This window comes from Harmonia axyridis, chromosome 1 (assembly GCF_914767665.1).
Source record: "Harmonia axyridis chromosome 1, icHarAxyr1.1, whole genome shotgun sequence".
NCBI lineage: Eukaryota > Metazoa > Arthropoda > Insecta > Coleoptera > Coccinellidae > Harmonia > Harmonia axyridis.
This window is the reverse complement of record NC_059501.1, coordinates 48,438,529-48,462,313: the sequence shown is the minus strand read 5'-3', so window position 1 is coordinate 48,462,313 and position 23,785 is coordinate 48,438,529. Positions and strand designations below refer to the sequence as shown.

Sequence of the window (23,785 nt, the reverse complement as noted above, 5' to 3'; positions counted from 1 at the left end):
AATGTTCGAATCACCCTTGTATCCAGGAATGGGACAACAATCGCTGTTTCTTCCTCCAACGTAAGTGTATAGTTTTATGTTCACTGTTGAACCTGTCCAGAACGAAAGCAACCTGATCTTCAGGTAGAGCACATATTAGATCATCAACATATTTCTTGATGAAAGGAATGTGAAAAGGAATATTGACAAGAATGCAGTCCAGAAGGAAATCCATTACCATTTCAGCAATGGACGGACTAAAGTTGGAACCCATAGGGGAACCAAGTACTCGTTTAAAGAACCTACCATTGAAAAGTAAATAGTTTGAAGAAAACAGGTAGTTGATGGCATGGATGAATTCTTCCTTTGGTAGACTTGTGTGGTTTCTGATAGTCTCCCACTTGTTCCCAACAGCTGACGCTGCCAACTCGACAGGAATGTTGGTGAAAAGAGATACAACGTCCAGGCTGATCAGGACATAATCAACAGGCAACTGGAAATCATTCACATATTGGACAAAAGCAAAGGAATCTTCAATAACATATCTACCACTGGTAGAAGAAAGATATTTAGACAGGATGTCTGATGCAAAAACTGAAAGTATATCAAATTTCGAAACTATTGTGTATATTTGGTAATTAAAATTGTTGATATTCAAGCATGGGGTTTTATGCAGAAGAAAGAAACAACTATGGAAGGGTGGCATATGAAGCATTGAAGTCATAGTCTTCGTACAATATGAAACCCGCATCTCATTGAAACCGCAGAGTGTTCTTTTTGGAATGCAAAAGACAGGGTTTACTTCCCAATTATATTTCCAGCAATATGAATTATTTGCTCGATTTGAGTGTAGGCAATTCTGTATCGGTATTTTTCGATTCCCACTCTCTTCTGATAGTATGATCCTGTTTAGATGAGATTAACCCAACACCAGCCAACGTCCTTTTTTTGGGACGCGCCATTTTTTCCGGCTTTCTTCAATACGATCACAGAAATCTACAGTGAAGTGGTATTTTCTTATAGATTGAAGTATGTTCTTCTCGTATTTATTGTCAGATGGCTGTCAGCAACAATAAAATAACCGCATAGACCTATAATAACGTGGACTAACCCTCACGTGGCTTCTACTCACTGCCCTCTGCGGACTATCGAAGAGAGAGAGGTGTTGTGAAGGAAGGAAGTAGAAAGGCAGAAAATGCGAATTTACTAAGGGAATAGCGCGTTTTTAATTTTTTTTTGGAGAAATATTGAGTTTTTCGCATTAGTTGATTATTGAAATAGCTAAATGGCTATGGGAATAAAGTGTTTTTAATTTTTTCAATGAGAAATATTGAGTTATTCGGATGGAATGAGAATTGAAAGAGCTTGATATGGCTATTGGAATAGCGCGTTTTTAATTTTTTTTTGAGAAATATTGAGTTTTTCGCATGAGTTGATTATTGAAATAGCTAAATGAAACACATGTAAGAATTGTATGGTACAAATTTTCATGTTATCTAAAATTTCTTTCAGAAAATGGTGAATTTTATTGAGTGCTACCTAAAAGAAAATATTTTTTAATTTCTATTCCAGAGTTTTTAGAAAGTTCAGTATATCAATAATATTATAGACAATTAAATTTATATTCGATATAATATAGTTACAAGTGTAACTGAGCTTTAGGAAATTCAAAATTTGTGATAAGTAAAAACACAACAGAAAATTTATGAAATTTTTAAAATTTTATATATTTTATCTTCTGAAAAAATAGCTCAAATATTTTTAGAAGTAGAATGAGGAAATTAAATAGTGAGTGTTATTTGGAATGAAAGTGCCATATTTTTCCTATCAAAGGACAAGTTCAGCCTTACGTTCCAAAAGTATACATCTTCCTCTACTCTAACGGTTTAAAAAAGTACTGCAAATTTTATACATGGGTTTATTATATTACCTTTTATCATCAAATATGCAAGCACATATGGAAAAAAAAACTTATAATAAATATCAGTATAAAAAAAATTGTGATTAACATCCGACGAAGAGATTCGAATCAGGGCTTCGAAACTGGAATAACATGGTCAAAAATTCATAACTCCGTATGTATGAAGGGCAGGAATTTGCTGTATAGTGTTCATTTTTATTATAGTAACACATGTTCTCAATATCAAAATTGTATGGCTCCTTCCTTCAAAACTTTGGTTCCATATAGAGATTGACATAATAGTCCTCTGTTTTGAAGTGATTACTACATATTACGGTTGTGGCAGGTTTTCTGTCTCTTCTCCATATTTCCATCACCCATTCAATTCAATTTCTCGGAAACCTGTGAAAATATTCAATAAAATGAACGATAAATCCCTTCTTGTTTTCTTACCTATGAAATGTCACGTCCAACCCTTTTTTGGATATAACAACACAATTATAAGCAACACACGAAGCAGAGATACTTAAAATTGTTCATTAGTACTAAAATAAGCACCAGAACACCATCAAACACTCAGTAAATTGTTTAAAAATTAGTAATCTCCACAAGAAAACACATACAATCAGTTCAGAAAACCAATGTTATGCCTTTAAACTTTCATCCTTGTCACAATACACCGATATCAATGGTCTCTCTCTATCGCTCGGTCCATGTTATTATAGGTCTATGAATAACCGTTACTGATTCAACAAGTCGGCACTTATCTGGTGCGTTGAGGTTGTGATACATACATAGTATTTTCAATATATACCTGCCGAAGAAATTATAATTAGACCATTGCAGTTTTTAAATGAATAGTGTCTTGTGCGATACAAAACGAAATTGAAATTACTCACATCGTAATCTGTTACTAATTCGTTGTTGAGTTTGTTGTCCCAATTTTGGGACATTGGCTGGAAGTGATAATTATGAGTAGCAGAAAATATATGATTGTCCATGACATTGAACACATATTTGAAGATCCAGAATTTCGGAGAGATAAGGATATTGAAGATGCTGATGTAGCCATAATTCCTCCTGACCCGGATATTTTAACCGACACAGAAAATTTTGAAGAGAACGACTTAAGAGGAGAAGAAATAGTGGATGTTGCAGGTACTATGGAACTGTTTACTTCTAACCCTATTGACGAATCCGAATTTTATAGTGACGACGAAACTTTATCTTAAAAAAATAGGAAAGTGGACCAAAGAAAAGAGCACAAACTGTGATAATTCAATTCCAAAGAGCAACGATACTCCAACGTGGACGAAAGGGCAAGTGACATATTCAAAAACTGATATTATTTCCCGAGATAATTTTGAGAATATTTCATCAGTGTTAGCTGGTAAAACAGCGGTAGAAATTTTCGAGGAAATGCGTAGGAAAATTGTGATGGCATATCTTAGCAGAAATACAGCTTCTGCGCCAAAGAGACCAGGCCCACAGAAGTCCAAATTGCTGGGAGGAAAAGTAGCTGTTGACATAAGATATCACCAAATTGGTCATTTTGTTCTTCCAATTAAGACTCGAAGGAAAATTTTTTTTTTATTTTCTGTTGTGTATAATGTTTTTATGAATTAAATGGATGAATGTTGCTATTAAAGTGGTTAAAAGTCTTTTTCGTCTTGTTTTTGTCCAAATAGATCCTTATTATATGTCATTCCCTTTCAGCCATAGTCCCAAAAATGGGACGCTAATTTTCTGCGGATTGAGAAAGGACCCCGCACGTTTAGTAGGGAAAATGGCTTTCCGTGAATTTGGCTGAATTTTTGATATGTTGTAGTTCTTGATGAACTGATCAGAAAAGTCCTCAGCCATAAAGCTCAAAAATGGACAGTTTTCGAGATATGGAGCTTTGAAAATGGATTTTTTGCAATTTTCGGGGTTTTTGCTCATCAATCAGGGAGCTCTCATTTCTGGTTTTGATGGAATTTGGATGTTCGGCGGCCAGAACCCGACTGAGAAATGATCTTGCTTGGTTATATTAGGCACCGCCATCGATAATTTTTTATACACTGCTCCACATTGGCTATGAAATGAGATACAAAATCCAAGATCTTCCATACATCTTTCCATGCCACAAGATGACGCCAGAATAATTCAAATGACCGAGAAACGACATATTGTTAGATTTTTTTTTAAATTTTTTTAATAACTGAATCCTCATATATCTGATGTCCAATAATATCAAATATGTTAGCCGAAATGTTCATAACCAGGCATCGCGAGCTGTAATGGGGGAAAATGGGAAAATCATTATCATATATCCTCAGGGATAACAATTGTGATCACTATTGATGTCATTTACATATGATATGTGATTTGTTTCTCACAAATCTCGATAATCTGACAATGGGGTACCAAGACATTTTCCTCAGAATGTCTTGAAATTGATGATAGCATCTCACAGACAAACGAATCCGTGAAAATGTCTGCAGTTTTGATACAACATAGTACTATCCTGGTAGAATATAGAAATCCAAGTGTTGGAAGCAAACTATGAATGGAACTTCCGATATTAACCCACGAATTCTTGAAAATATTTTTTTTTTCTATGAACTTTTTGAACTTCACACATACGAATGAATACTATCTAATAATATGATCGTTGGCAAAATGAATGAGTAGATCAATCAAAAACAATATAATAATGAGAGTAACATTCATAATAATAATAACAATAATGATAATAAACAAAAAACTTTTAAAATTATATTAGCAATCGCAAGAAATCATTTAGAATATTATGAATCGAATCGGAGGCAAAATTAATGATTTGATAACATAAAACTATATCAACGTACGTAACACAATCACAAATCATCTCAAAAATAAGAAGAAAAATCAAGCCTTTCACGCCATGTAAACTCCTATCTAACTACTTGATCTTTGGTTGGGTGGATACTACCTCATCAAATCATAATATCATTGATTCATTCTGTTGGCAGCATCGATCACATAGTTCAATAAATCGGAATTTGGATACTTGACTCCTTGGCTATGGCGAGCATAACCAAGGAACCATAAAACGCTAGCAATGTGAGCACAGCATCCTACGGTCCGGGTACCCGATTTGCATGTGCAATAATAGCCCTGTATTGACTCTGCATTTTCGTCGTTAGTATACACAATCCAGAGCTGATATTTTGCTGCGTTCCGGAATCTGGAATAAACTCTCACTCTCAAAAATATTTCATCTCTTGGTCTTATAGTGTATACTTAACGAATGTGATGGGTTCTAGTTCTTCATCGCAGAAAAGTTGCATTTGACGCGGAGCAAATCTTACATTATCTATTTAGTATTCAACTTGATTTTGATAATCGACGTGCTAAGAGAATCAAAGTCGTCGTGAATGAAAATACAACAATTGCTAAAACTGTCACATCAAAATATCTCAGTTTATTCAGTCATCAATACTCATTCTGAGAAGTTGAAGTGATACACATTGATATTATGGCATATTCGAATCGAACTGAATGCTTCATCTGTAATGTGAGACTTGCTCCTGGCCGAATGCAGCTTCTACGCGGTGAAGAAAATGAATTTAAACGGGAAATAGCGATTTCAAGACGTGATATGCAAGGTTATCCTCCAATTCCTGTGACAAATCAAACAAGAATCTGTCTCAATTGTAATAAATCAGTCCTGAACGAAATCACGCATATTGAACTAGATCCAGCTTGCATTCGTTTGAACGTTTTAACGCAAACAACAAAAAATTCTTGTATGATTTGTAATTCAGTTGTGAATATTCGAAGAATATCGAATGAATGTAGAGTTGATGTATTCATTTCGAGGAATATTTACGTACCAGAAAACGTGAGATCTTGTCCCGATCATTTAGATGATAAAGGATTTTTACTACGGGTATTACTGCCAGGTTTGAGGTTCATTACCAGACCTTATACAATAAAAGGACCAGAATTACAAATTCTCCTTCAACAACTGAGAGATAGAGTAACCGATACTCAAACATATGAAGATGAGAACAGTTTCACCGATGCAGATTTTCAATGTATCGCACCAGTTACTAAAAATCAATTCCAAGAATTGTTTGAATTTTGTGATCCTGTTCGTGAAGAGACATTTTTCAGGTACATCAGTAAGAAAGATCTCTTGTTATTTTTGTGCAAACTGAAACAGGGATTGTCGGATGAGTTTTTGAAAGTGATTTTTAGATATTCAAGCCGTCAAGCCGTGAGTCAGGCCATTGCCAGAGTAAGAAAATCCCTTATGGGGCGTTTCTACCCTCAAAACATTGGTTTGAGATCAATCACAAGAAATGACTTCATAGCAGCACATGTCACCCAATTTGCGAATACGCTGTATAATCCAGAGCCAAACATACCTAGGGCTATTGTATGCATTGACGGAACTTATTCTTATGTACATAAAAGCAGCAACTTTCGCATCTTGCGTCAATCCTATTGCGTGCACAAAGGACGTCATTTGGTTAAACCTGCTCTGATTGTTGCCCCCGATGGTTTCATTTTGGAAATACAAGGCCCATATTTTTCAGACTCTCATAATAACGATGCGGAGATGTTACGCCATGAGTTCGAAGACGATAGAAATCTTTTAAGGGAATGGTTTCAGGAAGGTGATATTTTTATTTTGTATAGAGGATACCGAGACATCACACTATTGCTTGATAACATAGGTATACACTATGAGATGCCTGTTAATCTAGCAAGAGGACAAAGTCAACTTAATACGGAAGAAGCCAATAAATCCAGATTGGTAACAAAGAGCAGATGGATAGTGGAATCTCGAAATGGTCACATAAAGAGTATCTTTCAGTTTTTTTCTAAAACAATCAATATGCCACATGTGTACAATCTCGGACAATTTTACCGTATAGCTGGAGCAATCATCAATAAATATCGTCCACTAATCATCATGGAAGGAGCAAATGAACAAGTCGCCGAGGAATTGCTTCAGCGATCACGATTGCCCAATGTTGTGCAAGCTCGGGTTGAGGTTGATAGACTTCATTTGAGGAATGGGAGATGGATACCCTTGAATCAACAGCAAGTGCCACAGTTTCCAAGACTAAGTATGGATTATCTGAGAGATCTAACTATCGGTGTTTACCAGGTTAATTTAGCACCATCTTATGTTCAGGATAAACTTCAGAGAGAACAGCAGGAAATATTCCAACTCGATGAGTTACACGAGGAACCTGGATTTTTGAGAATAAGAGTTTATTCCAGATTCCGGAACGCAGCAAAATATCAGCTCTGGATTGTGTATACTAACGACGAAAATGCAGAGTCAATACAGGGCTATTATTGCACATGCAAATCGGGTACCCGGACCGTAGGATGCTGTGCTCACATTGCTAGCGTTTTATGGTTCCTTGGTTATGCTCGCCATAGCCAAGGAGTCAAGTATCCAAATTCCGATTTATTGAACTATGTGATCGATGCTGCCAACAGAATGAATCAATGATATTATGATTTGATGAGGTAGTATCCACCCAACCAAAGATCAAGTAGTTAGATAGGAGTTTACATGGCGTGAAAGGCTTGATTTTTCTTCTTATTTTTGAGATGATTTGTGATTGTGTTACGTTCGTTGATATAGTTTTATGTTATCAAATCATTAATTTTGCCTCCGATTCGATTCATAATATTCTAAATGATTTTTTGCGATTGCTAATATAATTTTAAAAGTTTTTTGTTTATTATCATTATTGTTATTATTATTATGAATGTTACTCTCATTATTATATTGTTTTTGATTGATCTACTCATTCATTTTGCCAACGATCATATTATCAGATAGTATTCATTCGTATGTGTGAAGTTCAAAAAGTTCATAGAAAAAAAAAATATTTTCAAGAATTCGTGGGTTAATATCGGAAGTTCCATTCATAGTTTGCTTCCAACACTTGGATTTCTATATTCTACCAGGATAGTACTATATTGTATCAAAACTGCAGACATTTTCACGGATTCGTTTGTCTGTGAGATGCTATCATCAATTTCGAGACATTCTGAGGAAAATGTCTTGGTACCCCATTGTCAGATTATCGAGATTTGTGAGAAACAAATCACATATCATATGTAAATGACATCAATAGTGATCACAATTGTTATCCCTGAGGATATATGATAATGATTTTCCCATTTTCCCCCATTACAGCTCGCGATGCCTGGTTATGAACATTTCGGCTAACATATTTGATATTATTGGACATCAGATATATGAGGATTCAGTTATTAAAAAAATTAAAAAAAAAAATCTCACAATATGTCGTTTCTCGGTCATGTGAATTATTCTGGCGTCATCTTGTGGCATGGAAAGATGTATGGAAGATCTTGGATTTTGTATCTCATTTCATAGCCAATGTGGAGCAGTGTATAAAAAATTATCGATGGCGGTGCCTAATATAACCAAGCAAGATCATTTCTCAGTCGGGTTCTGGCCGCCGAACATCCAAATTCCATCAAAACCAGAAATGAGAGCTCCCTGATTGATGAGCAAAAACCCCGAAAATTGCAAAAAATCCATTTTCAAAGCTCCATATCTCGAAAACTGTCCATTTTTGAGCTTTATGGCTGAGGACTTTTCTGATCAGTTCATCAAGAACTACAACATATCAAAAATTCAGCCAAATTCACGGAAAGCCATTTTCCCTACTAAACGTGCGGGGTCCTTTTTGTTTCAGAATTTTAGTGAATATTTCATTAGAGAACACTCAAAAACCAGTTTATACAAAAAAAATACTCGTTCTCATTCTATTTGAGTTCTGGTTAGTATTGGGTTAAATGGATTATTAAGGCACCCCAGTGATCCACGGGCAAATCAAGAGTTTTCAAGGAGCGCATAGATGGGAGGTTAAAAAGTGCCTTTATGTGATTCGATACAAGAAGTGGCTCATTTTCATATCTTTTTACGAGACATGTCTAAAACTATTAGTCGAAATGATGATTCAATACCATATTCTAAAGATAGTTCTTATTTGTTTCATATGCAGTGTGTCAACCTTACTGTAGAGAATTTGGAAGAATGAAAAAATCAGGAACTTATAAGATGTGGTTGTGTGTCGAATGAAATACTAACAAATACTCAGAATTCTTGTGAAGCCCTTCTTAAAAACATTGAATTCATTGTTGCTCATTCTGTTAAAACATCACTTCTGCCCATCGTGGAAGAACAGAAAATTAAAATAAGAAATCTTCAATATCAGGTTTCTAGTCTCAGAGCTGAAAATTCCAAATTGAAAGGTATTAAACATCAAGAAACTATAACACAGCAGAAAATTAAAACATATAATAAAATATTGATAAAGAATTGCTTTTGATAGAGCATTGGACGTAGGTTTCGGATATAGGCAAACAAGAGCTGATTCGCAAACGATTTAATTCGCTACAGTTTCGGATCCAATTTGATCTTTCTTCAGGCTGCAATAAAAATTTTAAACATGTAAGGAAAACAGATTATGAAATACAAGGGCATACTCACCGAGACAAATCAAAGTTATGATCTCTCCCTCATCAATCATGAATAATTAAGATCCCTCACAGATATTGCTGTCCTAGACAAATAGTCAAAATGCAAAAAAAAATTATTGAGTGATATGTGTCATAAATAAGCCTATGTATCGATTGTCAGATGCAATAAATGAATTAATGAATGAATGAATTAAATGGATTATTATAAACATAATGTTGAGGAGATAAAAATATATAATAAATTGAGTATAAATATCTTAAAATATCAATAAAAGTGTTAGATCATTTAACAAATAATGGACGACAAACCTACTTCACATGAACGAAGAATAAGATGTACCAAAGAAAACAACAACATAACCTGAAAAATTACAGGTCAATCATTACATCATTGATTATAACATTGTATATTGAACTCAAATTATCCAAATCCGATCTAAAATTCACACAATTATTTGATCTTTTGATATAAAACATCTCAGCAAAAAATCTTTTTCTATAATTATCCTCTCTGTGGAGAATATCTATATTTTCTATATAAAAATCGAATGAATGTCCAGTTTCAAGGTGGTGTTCAACTAGCGCTGTTCTCTGATTAGAAATCGTTTTACACGATGACTTGTAGTTTGAGATTCTACTGGTGAGGTGCTGCTTGGTTGTGCCAATATAGCATTTCTAGGGACAACAATTGATCTTGTAAATGATATTCGACAGGAACTTCCTCGGAATTTTGTTTTTAAGACTACAGAACACTAAGTTATTCAATGTGTTCTAAGAGTAATTGAAGCGAAATAAATCATTTGTGAATCAGCTTGTTTGTCTATATCCGAAACCTACGTCCAAAACATATAATGACGTAACCATAACAAATTTTGATCAGAATGGTAGGAGTGTTTCAAAAGTCGAGAAAAATGAAAAATCCCAACAAGACCAATTACCGTCTAATTCAAATTTGCCCGAAATGGCCGAAACGGAAAATAATACTTATTATCGTCCCAGTAAAAGCCAGTCACACAAAAGCTTGGAAGATGAATTTATTACTGTGAGAAATAGAAAACCTAAAGAGATTGATAGAAGTTTTGTAGGTAGTGGAAAGCCTGATGGAATGTCGATAAAAGGAGGATATTTGCACGTATGTAAGTTAGAACCCGGTCTGAACCTGAAATACTGGTCAAACATCTCAACACCAAGGGTTTCAATAACATATTATGTTAGAAATTGGAATCTAAGAGACCAAAAGAATCCCATCATAACTGTACCAGCTCAGAAGTTTGAAGAAATCAAGAATTCTGACTTATGGCCTGTAGGAAGTAGAATCAACCATCTTTTATTCCGTCTCAACAGGAGCAAAATATTAAATCTATTTAAGACTATCTGATTATTCATCAGAATGTTCAATCTTCAAGGAATTCAATTTCAAGGTTAGAACATTTCATAAATAATAATAACGCATGTCTTGTTGCGATCACAGAGCATTGGTAAAGTACTGCCGAACTCGAGGTATTACTCTCCGTGGTTTCAAGTTAGCATCCAAATACTGTAGATCGATCAACTGTCATGGTGGATGCGCTATTTATTACAGAAATGAAATAATTGTTAAAGAGCGTTCAGATTATAAATTATAATTTCCCTGTATAGACATAACTGTATGTAATTTAGTATTTCAGTTATCGTTTTCTTTCAGCTTTCTTATGATTGACTTGTTTTCTTTTCTGAATATAAATTTTGATTATGAAAATAAAAATTTACATTCAGAAAAAAAAACAATTCAATCATAAGAAAGCTGAAAGAAAACGATAACTGAAGTACTAGATTGCATACAGTAATGTCTATACAGGGAAATTGAGAAATATGATTATCATTATTATTAAATTCACCATTTTTTGTAGTTTTCTAGACGGCGAACCTTTTGCAAATTGGGTGAGCCTCCCAATATCTTGTCGGATGCTATGAACTTGTCTTCTAACCTTTTTTGCCAATGTGGTTTATTTTTTTGTTTTTCTCTGGCTGGTTGCTGACTTTTAGGTTTTGGCTCCTTCACACCTAGCATTGTTGCTATTGAAAATGCTGCACAGTATATGATAAGGTGTAATGATTGGAGATTATGGTAGTCAGGAAGATACTTGGTCCTTGTTGGTCATGATCAGAAGATGAAAAGTTTCTTGGATGTCCTCAATCTTGGTAGAATTGGTCGTCTCAATGGATCTCTTCCCTCAAAATCTATATCGCATCTATTCATTGTGGCAGGTAATCGCTCCAGTAGTTGTTTGTAACGGTTCGATTTACACCATTGGATATTTCGATTGGTGGTGCGCCCTCTAGAGGTTGATTGTGAATTCAACTCGGAATATTCCGTATTAATTCAAATTTCAATTTATTATGGAACAGTTATTTCCGGATAAGTGAGGTCGAATATCATTACCGTTGGGAAATATTTTATAATTTCTGGATTTCTTGTATTATTTTTCTTCTGTGTGGGAAGTTTCGTTTGACAACTGGTATATTCTATGATTAGAAATGGATTGTCAGAGGAGGTTATCGGCGATTCGTGATAATTTAGAGAGAAGTTTTTTTTGGAGGAAAAATTGACCAAATTTGAAGAATATATGATCTAGAATCATCCTTGTTATAGGCGTTTATTTCTTCAATTTGGATAATTCCCTGTTTGGTTTATGGTATTGTGAATATTTCTGGGAACTACGTTTTATACGTGATTATGAAAATTTTCTTCCACAAGGCTCATCTCTTGTATTGAATTCACTCTGAAGATCTGAGAGGATTCGCTTCCCGGCGATTAGTTCGAACAACTGTGGAACTTACACGAAGAATATCAAGAAGATCCTTTTCCCTCGAACAAGAACTGAGAGGGTCCTAGTGCCTGGGTAACGTTGAGCATCCTAGTGCCTCGATATTTTGGAGAATCCTAGTGCTGGATATCTTTGAGTATCCTGGTGCCTGGTTACGTTCAGGAATTCTGGAGTCTGGTATATGGTATGGTTTGAGTTTATGGTTTTTGATTTTCTGGTATATGGTGGTAAATTTCTGGTGCAGTTCTGGTGGATGGTATTTTCTGATAGATGGTACAGTTCGAGTACATAGTATATTGCTGGCATATGGTGTACCTCGAGTAGATGGTATATTCTACATATAGAGATCTCACCGTTAGATTTGCTGTCAAGTCAACCTTCAATATTGATTTTGTATCAGGTAACCGGTGCTTGCACTAGCTTTAAGAGTATTGAATTGAGATTTAGTTTTGGAAGTAACGATTTATTGTACTGATAGTAAATCAGTAATTTGAATAGGAGTTAACGGTTATATTATTAATTTTCTATCCATTGATAGTTATATTGAAGTTATAAGTTATATTGAATAAAGGTTGTTTCATGCTTATTATACACTGTCGCAATTGTAAACAGTTTGCGGTGAGGTGTACTTCATTAACTGGCCATTTATTTTAACAACTATAATACTTGTGTATCCCTTCAGGATTTGTGACTGGAATTTATTATTACTTTATTCGACCAGCTATTTTATGCCAGCCAGTTATTACAACCACTGTATTTGTATATTCCTTCAGGATCTGTGGTTGAGTTCAATCTTCTTGTTTAACTTGGTTATTTGTCTGATTTATTATCTGGTATATTTGGAGTTTGTTGAACTCCGTTTAGGTTTAGTTTCGTTACTTATATTTAAGGTTTAGCCTAAGCCGAGTGTAGGCTGATAGAAGGATTCTGTTTTCAGGATTAGTTTAGGCATTATAGGTTATAGGAAGCCCTTCTGGCATTTGTTGTTGATCATAGTTTATTGGAGGCTTTTCTGGCATTTGTTAGTGTTAGGTAATTTAGAGAATTCTTTTTCATTATTTTTTTATTATCAACCACTGCAGAAATTTTAATTTTATTAAACGTTTGACTTGAGTGATTTGTTTTATTGCTACTCTGGTAGAGGAGTACGCAATTTAGTCTTCAGACAGGCATATCTCTACCTGGCGCCCATTATTACCTTCCATCTAATTTTGAAGAACTCACTCCCATCTTCACTGAGTGTAGTCGCGAGCCGAATTTAAGCCTTGTGACCGGCTTACTCAAGGTCGACACGTCACATGTCTTTGGTCTTCTTCTGGATTTTCGACGGGTGCAGAATATATATTCCGTCGTTGCGCACTTATTGGTATCACATTTGCGTTGGTTTGTTCCTCAGAGTTCATTTGTGCATTGATGTTGTATTGGTTTTCAGCACAATCGTAGTCTTCTTCAATTGTCGTTTCGTTGTTAGTGAGGTTCCTATTCTGTAGCCTCAGTTGGACTTCATTTTTTATGGTGTTCATTTCTCAATATGACTCAGTATTGGTCGGCTACTTTTTGCTCAGAAACTAGGAGTTCGGGATAGTTTCTGTGGAATTCTGCAAATAACTTTTGCCGGTAGCCTATTTTATCCTCTTTCATTTTTGTTCTTTCATAGTATATGCGCATGATCTTTTCATTTATCGAACTTGTCCATTTCATTCGTCTTCTTGGTAGACCTGCTTGGGTGAGTGCTGGTTGGGGATCCTTCGCATCACCTTCAGCAGTCGGAGAAACTCGTGTTATTCTTCTCCTAGAATGTTGAGATTGTAGATGCGTAGCATTTTGTTCGACAGACGCCCTGACGCCCATCTCCTAAGCACTCTGACACCGATGTCCCGCATACTGTTATGTCCAGCGTCGGCTCCAGACACGCCCTGACGAACCTCAGGCAGCGGCTCTATATTCTTATTCCCCAAATTCACCATCATTCATGGGTTCCTCCGTGTCGTGGGGGAGCTGCCTTTGATCGCTTTTTGCGATCCGCAGGGCTACGGTGGGAGAATTCTTGAGCTGCTTTCCACACGGCTTCGTCCGTTACCCTGGACAGGGACCCTTCGACAGGTTTCAGCTTCCCGGGTCAGAGAGCCCCTGGAATCTGCGGTGGGCAGGAGTCGATTCAACTCTCCTGATAGGTGATTCGCTAGGGATTACCTACCGCTTCCCGATTATTATTATTATTATCGAATAGAATTACAGAGTTGTGCCACATTGAACTTCTAAATTCTAACTCCAAAACTATTCAGTGTTGAACTATAATGCTAGAGTTGAGAATGAGAACTGATTTCTCATCTTACTTCAACATCCTGCATTTCGTGTCTTCGAGAACGAGGCTTGTAAGAAAATATTTTCATATGAATATTTTTTGCAAAATAAATTGTTCTAACCGACGCCACAGATGTTATTGAAATAAAATCTGGACCACCCTGTATAGGCGCGTACGCAGAGATCGTAAAATTCTCTATGTAGTCGAAGGACAACAGCCAACAAATCGAGAACGGCGACTTTTCGGTGTCTTTTTCAACACTTCGCGCTTCAGCAACCCTTCGGTACGCACAATTTTTTGTCTTGTTGATGGTTTAGAATCTAGAAGGGTAAAATTATTGTGGAAATGATCAAGAACTGCACAAATTGCTTGTTAACCCTTCCCATTTTGTTGACCGTAAAGTGGACGAAGTACTTTAAGAACCTCGGGAACAGGTTCATTTTTTCAAAGTAAATTTCCACAATTTGGAAGCGTTACTGAATAAAATGTCAAAACACCTTGACATTCCGAATTGTCAACGATAGACAATCTTCTTGTGCAGCTAAAAAACACCCGTTACAATCGTGAAAATTTAACTGGAGTCTTAAATTGTTTTCGTTATGATTTTCTGAATGTTTCATTTCGATTTCCTGCCCTTTTTATTATCATTAAAACTCTTCATTTTGATATTGATATTTATCATATAATATTTATTGATTTATTTCGATCTTGCGAATTAGAAAATTGTGTTGGAACATTGAAACTAATTTAATTTTCGTTTTGCAGTTACTCGAATATGAGTTTCATCGTAGACCAACTTTATCCATCCAGAGTTGAACCAGCAAACGACTTTTCTCAGTTCATATATTGGAGAGATCCTATAGCACCATTATTCGACCTACCTGAAGTATAAAAAAAAATCAAAGTTAATAATAACATTCCATAAATTGACATATAAATATTCAATTGAAAACATTAGGCGTATCCAGTTTTCATTGTAAGTGTTTCAAATATACCATTAAAATAAGCTTAGGTCTAGATTTTCCTTATAACATTTGTTTTGATTTAGTGTAAGACTACAGGTTTTGGGATTCTCTTTCATTTTAATAGTCATTGACATTAACTTCAGCTGCCTTATAAGGTTAGTTTCATTTATATTGATATCCAATGTAATACTTCAAACTTGAAATTTCATTAAAAATGTTACTATTTTATATCGATAACAAAAAATTATTCCAATCATGTCGTTCAACTTGCTATTATTTCTCGCATATAACCATATTAATATTGAAATGAGCTTTTGATGTGTGCTATATATAAAGCATGTCATGACGACTGTCAAATCATAATTTGTCAAATCAAATAGAAATAAATATAAACTTCATGCAAAAATGATTTCATCAACAATATATTATATACAATATATAAGCATCGAGCTTAAAATTGCTTATGTGTTTGAACCTTAGTTATGTAATAACTTTTGTGATATTTCATATATCTTATTAAAAGCTGTTCAGTTCCCAATGAGGAATTTTATTTCAGTTATTGTTTGTTGGGCACCATGAATTAAATATTTAATAAAACACTGTTAATTTCACGAATGATCAATTATTTTTTTCTGTACTTCATGAAAAACCCTAAACAAGATGCATAGGAAAGGTTCTGTCGATAATTCCTTACTAGTGTTCATTGAAATGTTTTTACGAAATGAATGAGTACATTTACCAAAAATGAGAAAAACTGACATAAAGTCCGAAGATTGTTAACTACGGGGGGTGATTATGTCTACAACCAACAGTTCTTTCATTCATCTCTATTCGATTATTGTTGTGTTTTCCATATCTCTTTATTAACTGTCCTCTCCTACACCAATCTACAACACATAGATCCAGCGGTCATGAGTAACATCCCCGCTACATCTTCCCTATTTTGAAATAGAAACAAGAAAAAAAATCTATTCTGAAAAATGAACGAATATGGTACATTTCATACCATAACAATATAAACACTTTTAAATTTATGTACAAACATACAATTTTGATTTTTTAACAATTCGACCACTTCTGGTTACATTTTCTGGTTCTGACAAATGATTTTCGGAATCACAAACATTTTCCCTATCAGAACTTACAGCTGAACAGTTATCTCGAAATTCACATTCGTCTTCAGTTCTAGAAATTCCTGTCATGCCCTTCAAAGATTCTAAATTTTTTATATTGGTTTGCAGAATTCTGCTCATTCTCAAAAGTTAATTTATTATTTCTACTTGATCTGCCTGCATCATTGTCACATTTTATTGAACAGGAAACAGGTCCTAAAAATTTTCTATTTCTAATATATATTCCTTTTCCTTCAACACATACTCTATATCTATATCTTTAGATGCCTTTTATTTTTCCACCAAAAAAGACATGAATATTTCAAACAACACGAAAATACAAATAATACCAGACGTGGACTTCCATTACATTATCCCACGCACCCTCTTACATTCACTGAAAGGAATGTCGAATACATGTGCATCACATTTTTCAATGAAATACCTAGAGAACTACAAGCTATTGATAGATTTCACATCCTTAAATCCCAATTGAATAGGTTGCTTACAGATATGGAACCCTATCAGTATAGTTCACAGTTGAACAGTTGAACAGTTTCAAGAATTCCTTGGAGCATGAGATCTAAACGTTCATTGCTTCTTTTGTTGATGTTGTAATATTCTAGTGAAATAGAATTTTCTTTTATTTTTGACGTGTTATCTATACATATTTGATGTGTTTTTGAGAATAAATTTCTATTATTATTATTATTATCTCCGATCCCCCAAACTTTCCATTATCAACCCTGACTGTCAAATTGATTTAGGTTGTAAGCTCGATATTCTTGATAGACTGAGCAATTATCGACCATTGATTTTATTTCATTTCTGATAGTGGTTCAAAATACCGATTTCTCTGTTAAATTAATGGATTTGTTATATCCTAAGTGATTATAGTGTATTTTTTCTGAAATTTCTTTTCTCATTTGGATAGGAACAACAGCACTATTGTTACGATGAATAATTCTATCATCAGTCAGGAGTTCACTTTTGTATTTGAAATGAGGTCTTAGTAGTTTTCAACAGATTTATTATTATTCGGCTTGCTTTTCAATATATATGATTTTAATTTTTGTAATTAGGGATCGGATTTTGTGTTAACTTTAATTTTTTCCAAACATTCATCGGAAATATTCGCTTCTGTTTCTACACAAATGATATCTTTCAAATCTAATTTATCACTTGATGTTGAACTGTCACATGCTCTTGAAAGAGAATCAGCTAAAATGAGTTTTTTTCCACGTTCATAAACTAATTTAAATTCGTATCTTTGGATATCTCCATGCTTTATCAAGCATTATACGCTGAAAGAGTACGGGAATTTTGTTCAATGGTTTATTCATCAGAGAAATAAGAAGCTTGTGATCAGTTCCAACAACGACTTGCCTTCCAAAAACAAAGTCATGAAATTTCGTTAGTAAACAGCTTGCAATTCTTCAGTAATTTGAGATGACTGAGAATCAATGGAACTTTTGGATGCATAATTAACAGGTGAATTAAGTCCCTGGGCCGTTCATACTCGCACGACAGAAACAACAATTTCTAAATTAGGGTCGAAGTATCTTAAAATGGGGCTATTTATTTAATTCTTCTTTCTTTAATTTTTTGAAATGCCCTGTGAAATGAATATCTTTTTTGAGTAAATCTCTTAGTGGTTTAGTATGCATAGAATAATTATTGATAAATTTGCTCATTTAATTCACAATGCCTTAAAGTCTTTGAACGTCTTTCTTGTCTTCAGGTTCAGGGAATTGTTTCATTGGCGTGATAAGATCGGGATCCACACCAACACCGTTTTCTGTGAGGATATGCCCCATGAATTTGATTTTCAAAACACCAAATAAACACCTTTTCAAAATAAATTTCACGTTAAACTTTTGAGCTACATTAAATACTTTTTCCAAAATTTCATAATATTCTTCTGGAGTTTCACCCCAAACAATAATGTCATCTATGCAAACAGCAACTTGATCCATATTAAATATTTCCCTAAATCTATTGTTAAATACTTCTGGTGCGCATTTTATTCCGTGAAGCATTCTCAAAAATTTATATCGCCCGAACGGTGTACCTCATATGGTGGTATTTGATGAAAAGCTCGGCTAGCATCTAACTTAGAAAATTTTTTGGCACCTTTCAAATTGGCAGTAATTTCGTCAAAAGTTAACAATTTACTATACTCTCTTTTAATAGCTGTTTAATTCATATCAAACATATTGGAATATTTGGTAGGAATTCCATTGCGAATGTCTTGAATGGGAAACTACAGAAAATCGACGAGGCCAATGTACGACCGGATGTCCTCGCGCCATTCTGGAACAATCGATTTGCCAAATTCGCATATTGCAGCAAATTCCAGGTGAACGACTATGACGGTCCTTTGAGCCGGATGAGAAGATCTTCAAGCTACTCCACGGCCAAGATCGCCAAGAAATCCTTCAAGCTAAGGATCAACAAGAAATCCTTCACACCAAGTCACATCCACAAGTACCACAAGAAGAAGGTAACTAAGAATTCATTCAAACCAAGCAACGTCCACAAGTAACAAGAAGAGAAACTACCCAAGTACTTCGAGCTTTCACGTCAAGCCACATCTTCAATCAACAAGAAGAGAAGCCTTCAAGCCAGACCATATCAAGAATTACCAAGAAACCTCCTAAGACGGCAGCAATCTGAAAGAGACAAGAAGTTCAAATAACTGAATTCCACAATCAGCTTGCCAGGATTTGGTCCCAATACGACAAATACCAAAAGATCCACAACTTTCAGAAAGAAGCGATCCAATCCATGTGGAAAAGCATTTATGAAACCTATCTGAATTGTCAAGGTCATATTTTCGAAGGCACCTTTTAAACTATCCGAGATGAGTACGAGGAGATAATGAAAACATTTGAAAACGATAAGCAACGAAACAAAATCCCCATCAGGGATGTCCTAATCCTCCACAATCAAACTTTAGAGTAACAACGCATCTATCGCCACAGATAATACTGAATCTCTGAAAATGGAATATTATTCAGGCTCCGTTTAAACAATAATTCATTATTTTCCGTTAAAATTAATCATTCTTATATATTCCGTACATATTGGAATTAATTCATTAATTGTTCACCGCGATAATGAAAAAGTCCATGCCTCATGTTTTCAACCGACCTGGATCTCGAATTATAGGATTGAATTAATATGAGAAATTATTGATTTCGGCGTTTTTGCCACCGATATATTTTTCCAGATGTTAAATGGCGTTTCGCTGAGAGAATTTTCTCGAAAACGAGGTTTTTCTCGACATGAGGAGTCACGTGGACTGGATTCTTTTAATGTCCCCCCACAGAGGTTATCAAAGGGTGTAACCGGCCAAAAATTGGCATTCAGAAATCTCCAATCTCAATTACTATCTGAATCTGAAGTAGTAGATTCAGATAGTAATTGAGATTTAAGATTTAGTTTTCAGTAGTTGTTGAAGTTTTAGATTTATCAACATTATCGTTGAGAGCGAATTCAAGCGATTTAGGAAGAGTGAAATTGGTAATTGAACGTTTGGAGAAATTGCATTAGAGTTTTAAACAATCATAGAATAGAATAGAATAGAAATTTATTAATTGTAAAAATGCTACAAATATAACAAGTTGATATATACTACAGCAAAGTACAACAAGTCAAGAAGAAAGCATGAGTCTCACAGCTCCGGTTGATAATTTCTACACCATGTATAAAATTCAGCCAAATTATAGGGTTCGCTGTTTATAATGAATCTTTTCAATATTCTCTTGAAACGTTCAAGTTTTCTGGATTTCAGCATATCTGAAGGAAGTGAGTTCAATAGCTTGATACACATGAAATGCACACCCTTTTGTGATAATGTAAGGGAGTGAAGCGGATAATGATAAGGGTAGAGTCGTCGGGTGTTATTTTGATTTTCAAACTCCTCAAAGAATTTGGGATGATCCAGAATGAAACATATGCACTTGTACACATACATTCCAGGCAATGTCATTCGCCCTGCCTCCTTAAAGTGCCCTCTTCAGGATTCTCGAAAACCAAGCCCCAGCAGTACCCGTAGTGCTTGCTTTTGAGCAATGAATATTCTATGGATCAGTGATGAGCCTCCCCAGAAAATTATTCCATACGTGAGAAGCGATTCGATTTGGGAGCAGTATATTATTCTCAGGATGTTGGCATCAATTTGAAATTTCAGAACCCTCAAGCTGTAAATAGAGGAGTTCAACTTCTTAATTAAAATGCGACTGTGTTCTTTCCATTAGAGGTTCTCATCAAGATGTTTACCCAGAAATCTTGTGGTATTCTCCAACATTACAGTCTGCCCTCTGCACTCAAAGCTGTTTGGGAAAAGTAAATTATTTCTATCTGTACGGAAGGCTACACACTCCGTCTTAGTCATGTTCAGCTGCAAACTATTCTGTTCACACCACTTCTTCATCTGAGTTAAAGCGTTCTGTGCTCCATAAATGAGTTTACTGATTTTATGTGATCTAATCATTATGTTTGTGTCGTCAGCATACAATACTGATTCCCAAGAGTGCTCCCTGAGGACCTCTGGCAAGTCATTTATGTAAAGGACGAAAAGAAGCGGTCCAAGAATACTTCCCTGAGGTACGCCTCTCGCTATCTTCTTCACAGTGGAGTTGTATTCCCTAGCATCCATACATATAGCAACCTGTTGCGTTCTATTCTGCAAATAGTTTAGGATGAGATGAAGTTGTTTGTCTCTGATGCCATATCTTTCGAGTTTGTGTATAAGTATGGAATGATCAACATTATCAAAGGCTTTAGATAAGTCGAGAAACAAACAAAGAGGTACTTCACCAGCTTCTATTGAATTTATGATGGAGGTAATAAATTGAAAAATTGCAGTTTCAGTGCTTCTACCAGAAAGGAAACCATGTTGTGACTTGTCGAACGCATGGAACTTTCCGAAAAACTTGATCAAACGTTGCGCCAATATTTTCTCAAAGATCTTGGAGAAAAAATTCAGAATACTGATCGGGCGGTAGTTACCAAGGTGCTCAGCGTCCCCCTTTTTTAATAGTGGTTTGATAATTGCCATTTTCAATCTATCAGGGAAGACCCCCTCTATGAAAGATTTGTTGATAATTCGGCTAAGAGGTTCAGCTATTATGTGAGCAGAGTCCTTTATAATTCTCATAGGAATTCCATCATAGCCAGTTGAATTCTTATTTTTTAGGCTTTTTATGCATGAGAGTACCTCTCCTTCAGTTACAGGAAATACATAGAAAGAATTTTCAATCTTCTTAATTCCAGAAAAAGAATTCTCTTGAACTAAATTGATGTACCCAGCTTCATTGCTTTGGAAAAGGATATTGAATTTTTCAGCAATTTCCTGCAGATTACCATCGGGTAAGATACTTGTTTTGGGCCTTTTTTTACTTGGTTTCAAGTCACTTATGATTTGCCAGGTGGTCTTAGGTCTATTTGCAGAATTTTCTATCAAGTTACCATAATAGTTCCGCTTATCCCTGCAAATGGCTATGTCGTAGTCTCGCTTTGCTCTTTTATACATTTCAACGAAGTCTGTGTTGATGCAAGATATCACAAAAAGGCTGTCAAGATGTTGCTTTAGTTTGAATAACTCTGGGGATTCTTTGTATCGTTTAGAATTGATTGGAACTTTTTTTGTTAGCAATGGAAAATGGTCATTGAAAGTAGTTATGAAGAAATCGGAAAACTCATTCCATGTTTCATTTACACCCTGGGCTGCAACATTTCCAATGGGGCCGCAAGTCTTGCCCTTCAAAGATTCCAGAAAAGCATTTAAAGCCTCTGCATTATAGTTTCTATAGCTCACCGTCTTATGTGACTGTTTTTTGATAACTTCAATGTTGCTCCTAAAAAGCTGTGCAGAATGATCAGATAAGTGCGCTTCAATGACAGTGGTCTTACCTTGACCAATATTTGTGAATACGTTATCCAGGCATCTACCACTATTAATCCTTGTTGGCTCCCAAACAGTAATCTCCACATCGAAGGTCTCCAGGAGAGAAACAAGGTCATGTGCAACCTCCAATTCCCTGTCCAACAAATTTATGTTGAAATCGCCTGTGATAACATATGTTGCATTCTCACTATTTAGTATTTCTAGAATTAAAGTTAATTTTTCAAAAAACGTTTCAAAATCATGAGATGAAGAAGGCCTATAAATGCACACTACAACAATTTTTTTACTACCATAAACAGAAACATTACATGCTGAACATTCGATTATAGTGGATACACTGAGGTTTTTGAGATCTAGCCTCTCTTTGATTTCCATATGATTCAGACAGTACACAGCACAGCCACCATGCTTTCCCTTACTTCTGCAGAAGGCACTAACAAGCTTGTAATCAGCAAAGGTATGCTGCTCGAGTTCATCAGGATCTTTCCAGTGTTCTGTCAATGCAAAACAATCAGGTTTCTCTTGTTGTAACAAATTTTCAAATTTCCCTTGCTTCGCCCCACCAACAGATCTGACATTTTGATGGAGGACTGAAAATCCTGAGAAACTTTGACATGTTTTGAACGTTATTTTACTGTCGCTTCTCCTCTCATCACGGAAAAATTTTGTTCTCTATACTTATTGAAGTTGAATCTCTTAATACCGACTCCATTTGGCCAGAACTCTGACTTATACATCTCTTCTTTATGGACTAACGGTGCTGTCACTACAAATCTTTTTAAACCCTCTGGATTCCCAGGTATCTCCCTCACTTCTATTTGGTTGCTCTCAAAACCAGGTTTACTTGCAATGTACTTATGTATATCCTGTATTGTGACATGTTTCATTATGCGATTTATAAAAATCCAAACTTTCTTCTCCATTCCTTGAAAACCAGATCCACTAGGTTCAGCGGTTGGTGCTGTACCAATCTGCGTAGTTCTTCGTTTCTTTTGAGGATTTGTGCTATTGCTTGACTGATTATGATTATTCTCACTGACAAGATATGTCCTAGCCTTATAAGAAACATTCTTCCATTCGGAATATTCATCAAGGTTTATAATTTCTTGCATTTTTTCTCGTTGTGCCGTTTCTAACGGATGAACGTTTGAATTTGAGTTTGTTTCATCCTTCAGAAGGTCAGCCATAGTGCTTTGTTTTTGTTTCGCTGTTTTTTTCTTGACTACCTGAGTCCAGGATAATTTTTCTGGTTCTTCAATTCGATCAATTGGTTTTTCAGTATGCAAATTCTTAGTTT

General features: G+C 35.2%; 1 protein-coding gene across 4 annotated transcripts in view; it reads left to right on the top strand.

Moving 5' to 3' along the window:
• Positions 1 to 16,073, top strand: part of LOC123673280 (phosphatidate phosphatase LPIN3) — a 340,332-nt gene extending 324,259 nt beyond the window's left edge. For all 4 annotated transcript variants that reach the window (XM_045607773.1, XM_045607772.1, XM_045607763.1 and 1 more), the window contains one exon: positions 15,263 to 16,073. In XM_045607773.1, the coding sequence (XP_045463729.1) occupies positions 15,263 to 15,313 (51 nt within the window). In that variant the 3' untranslated portion in view covers positions 15,314 to 16,073. The remainder of the gene's footprint in view (positions 1 to 15,262) is intronic.
• The last annotated feature ends 7,712 nt before the right edge of the window (positions 16,074 to 23,785 follow it).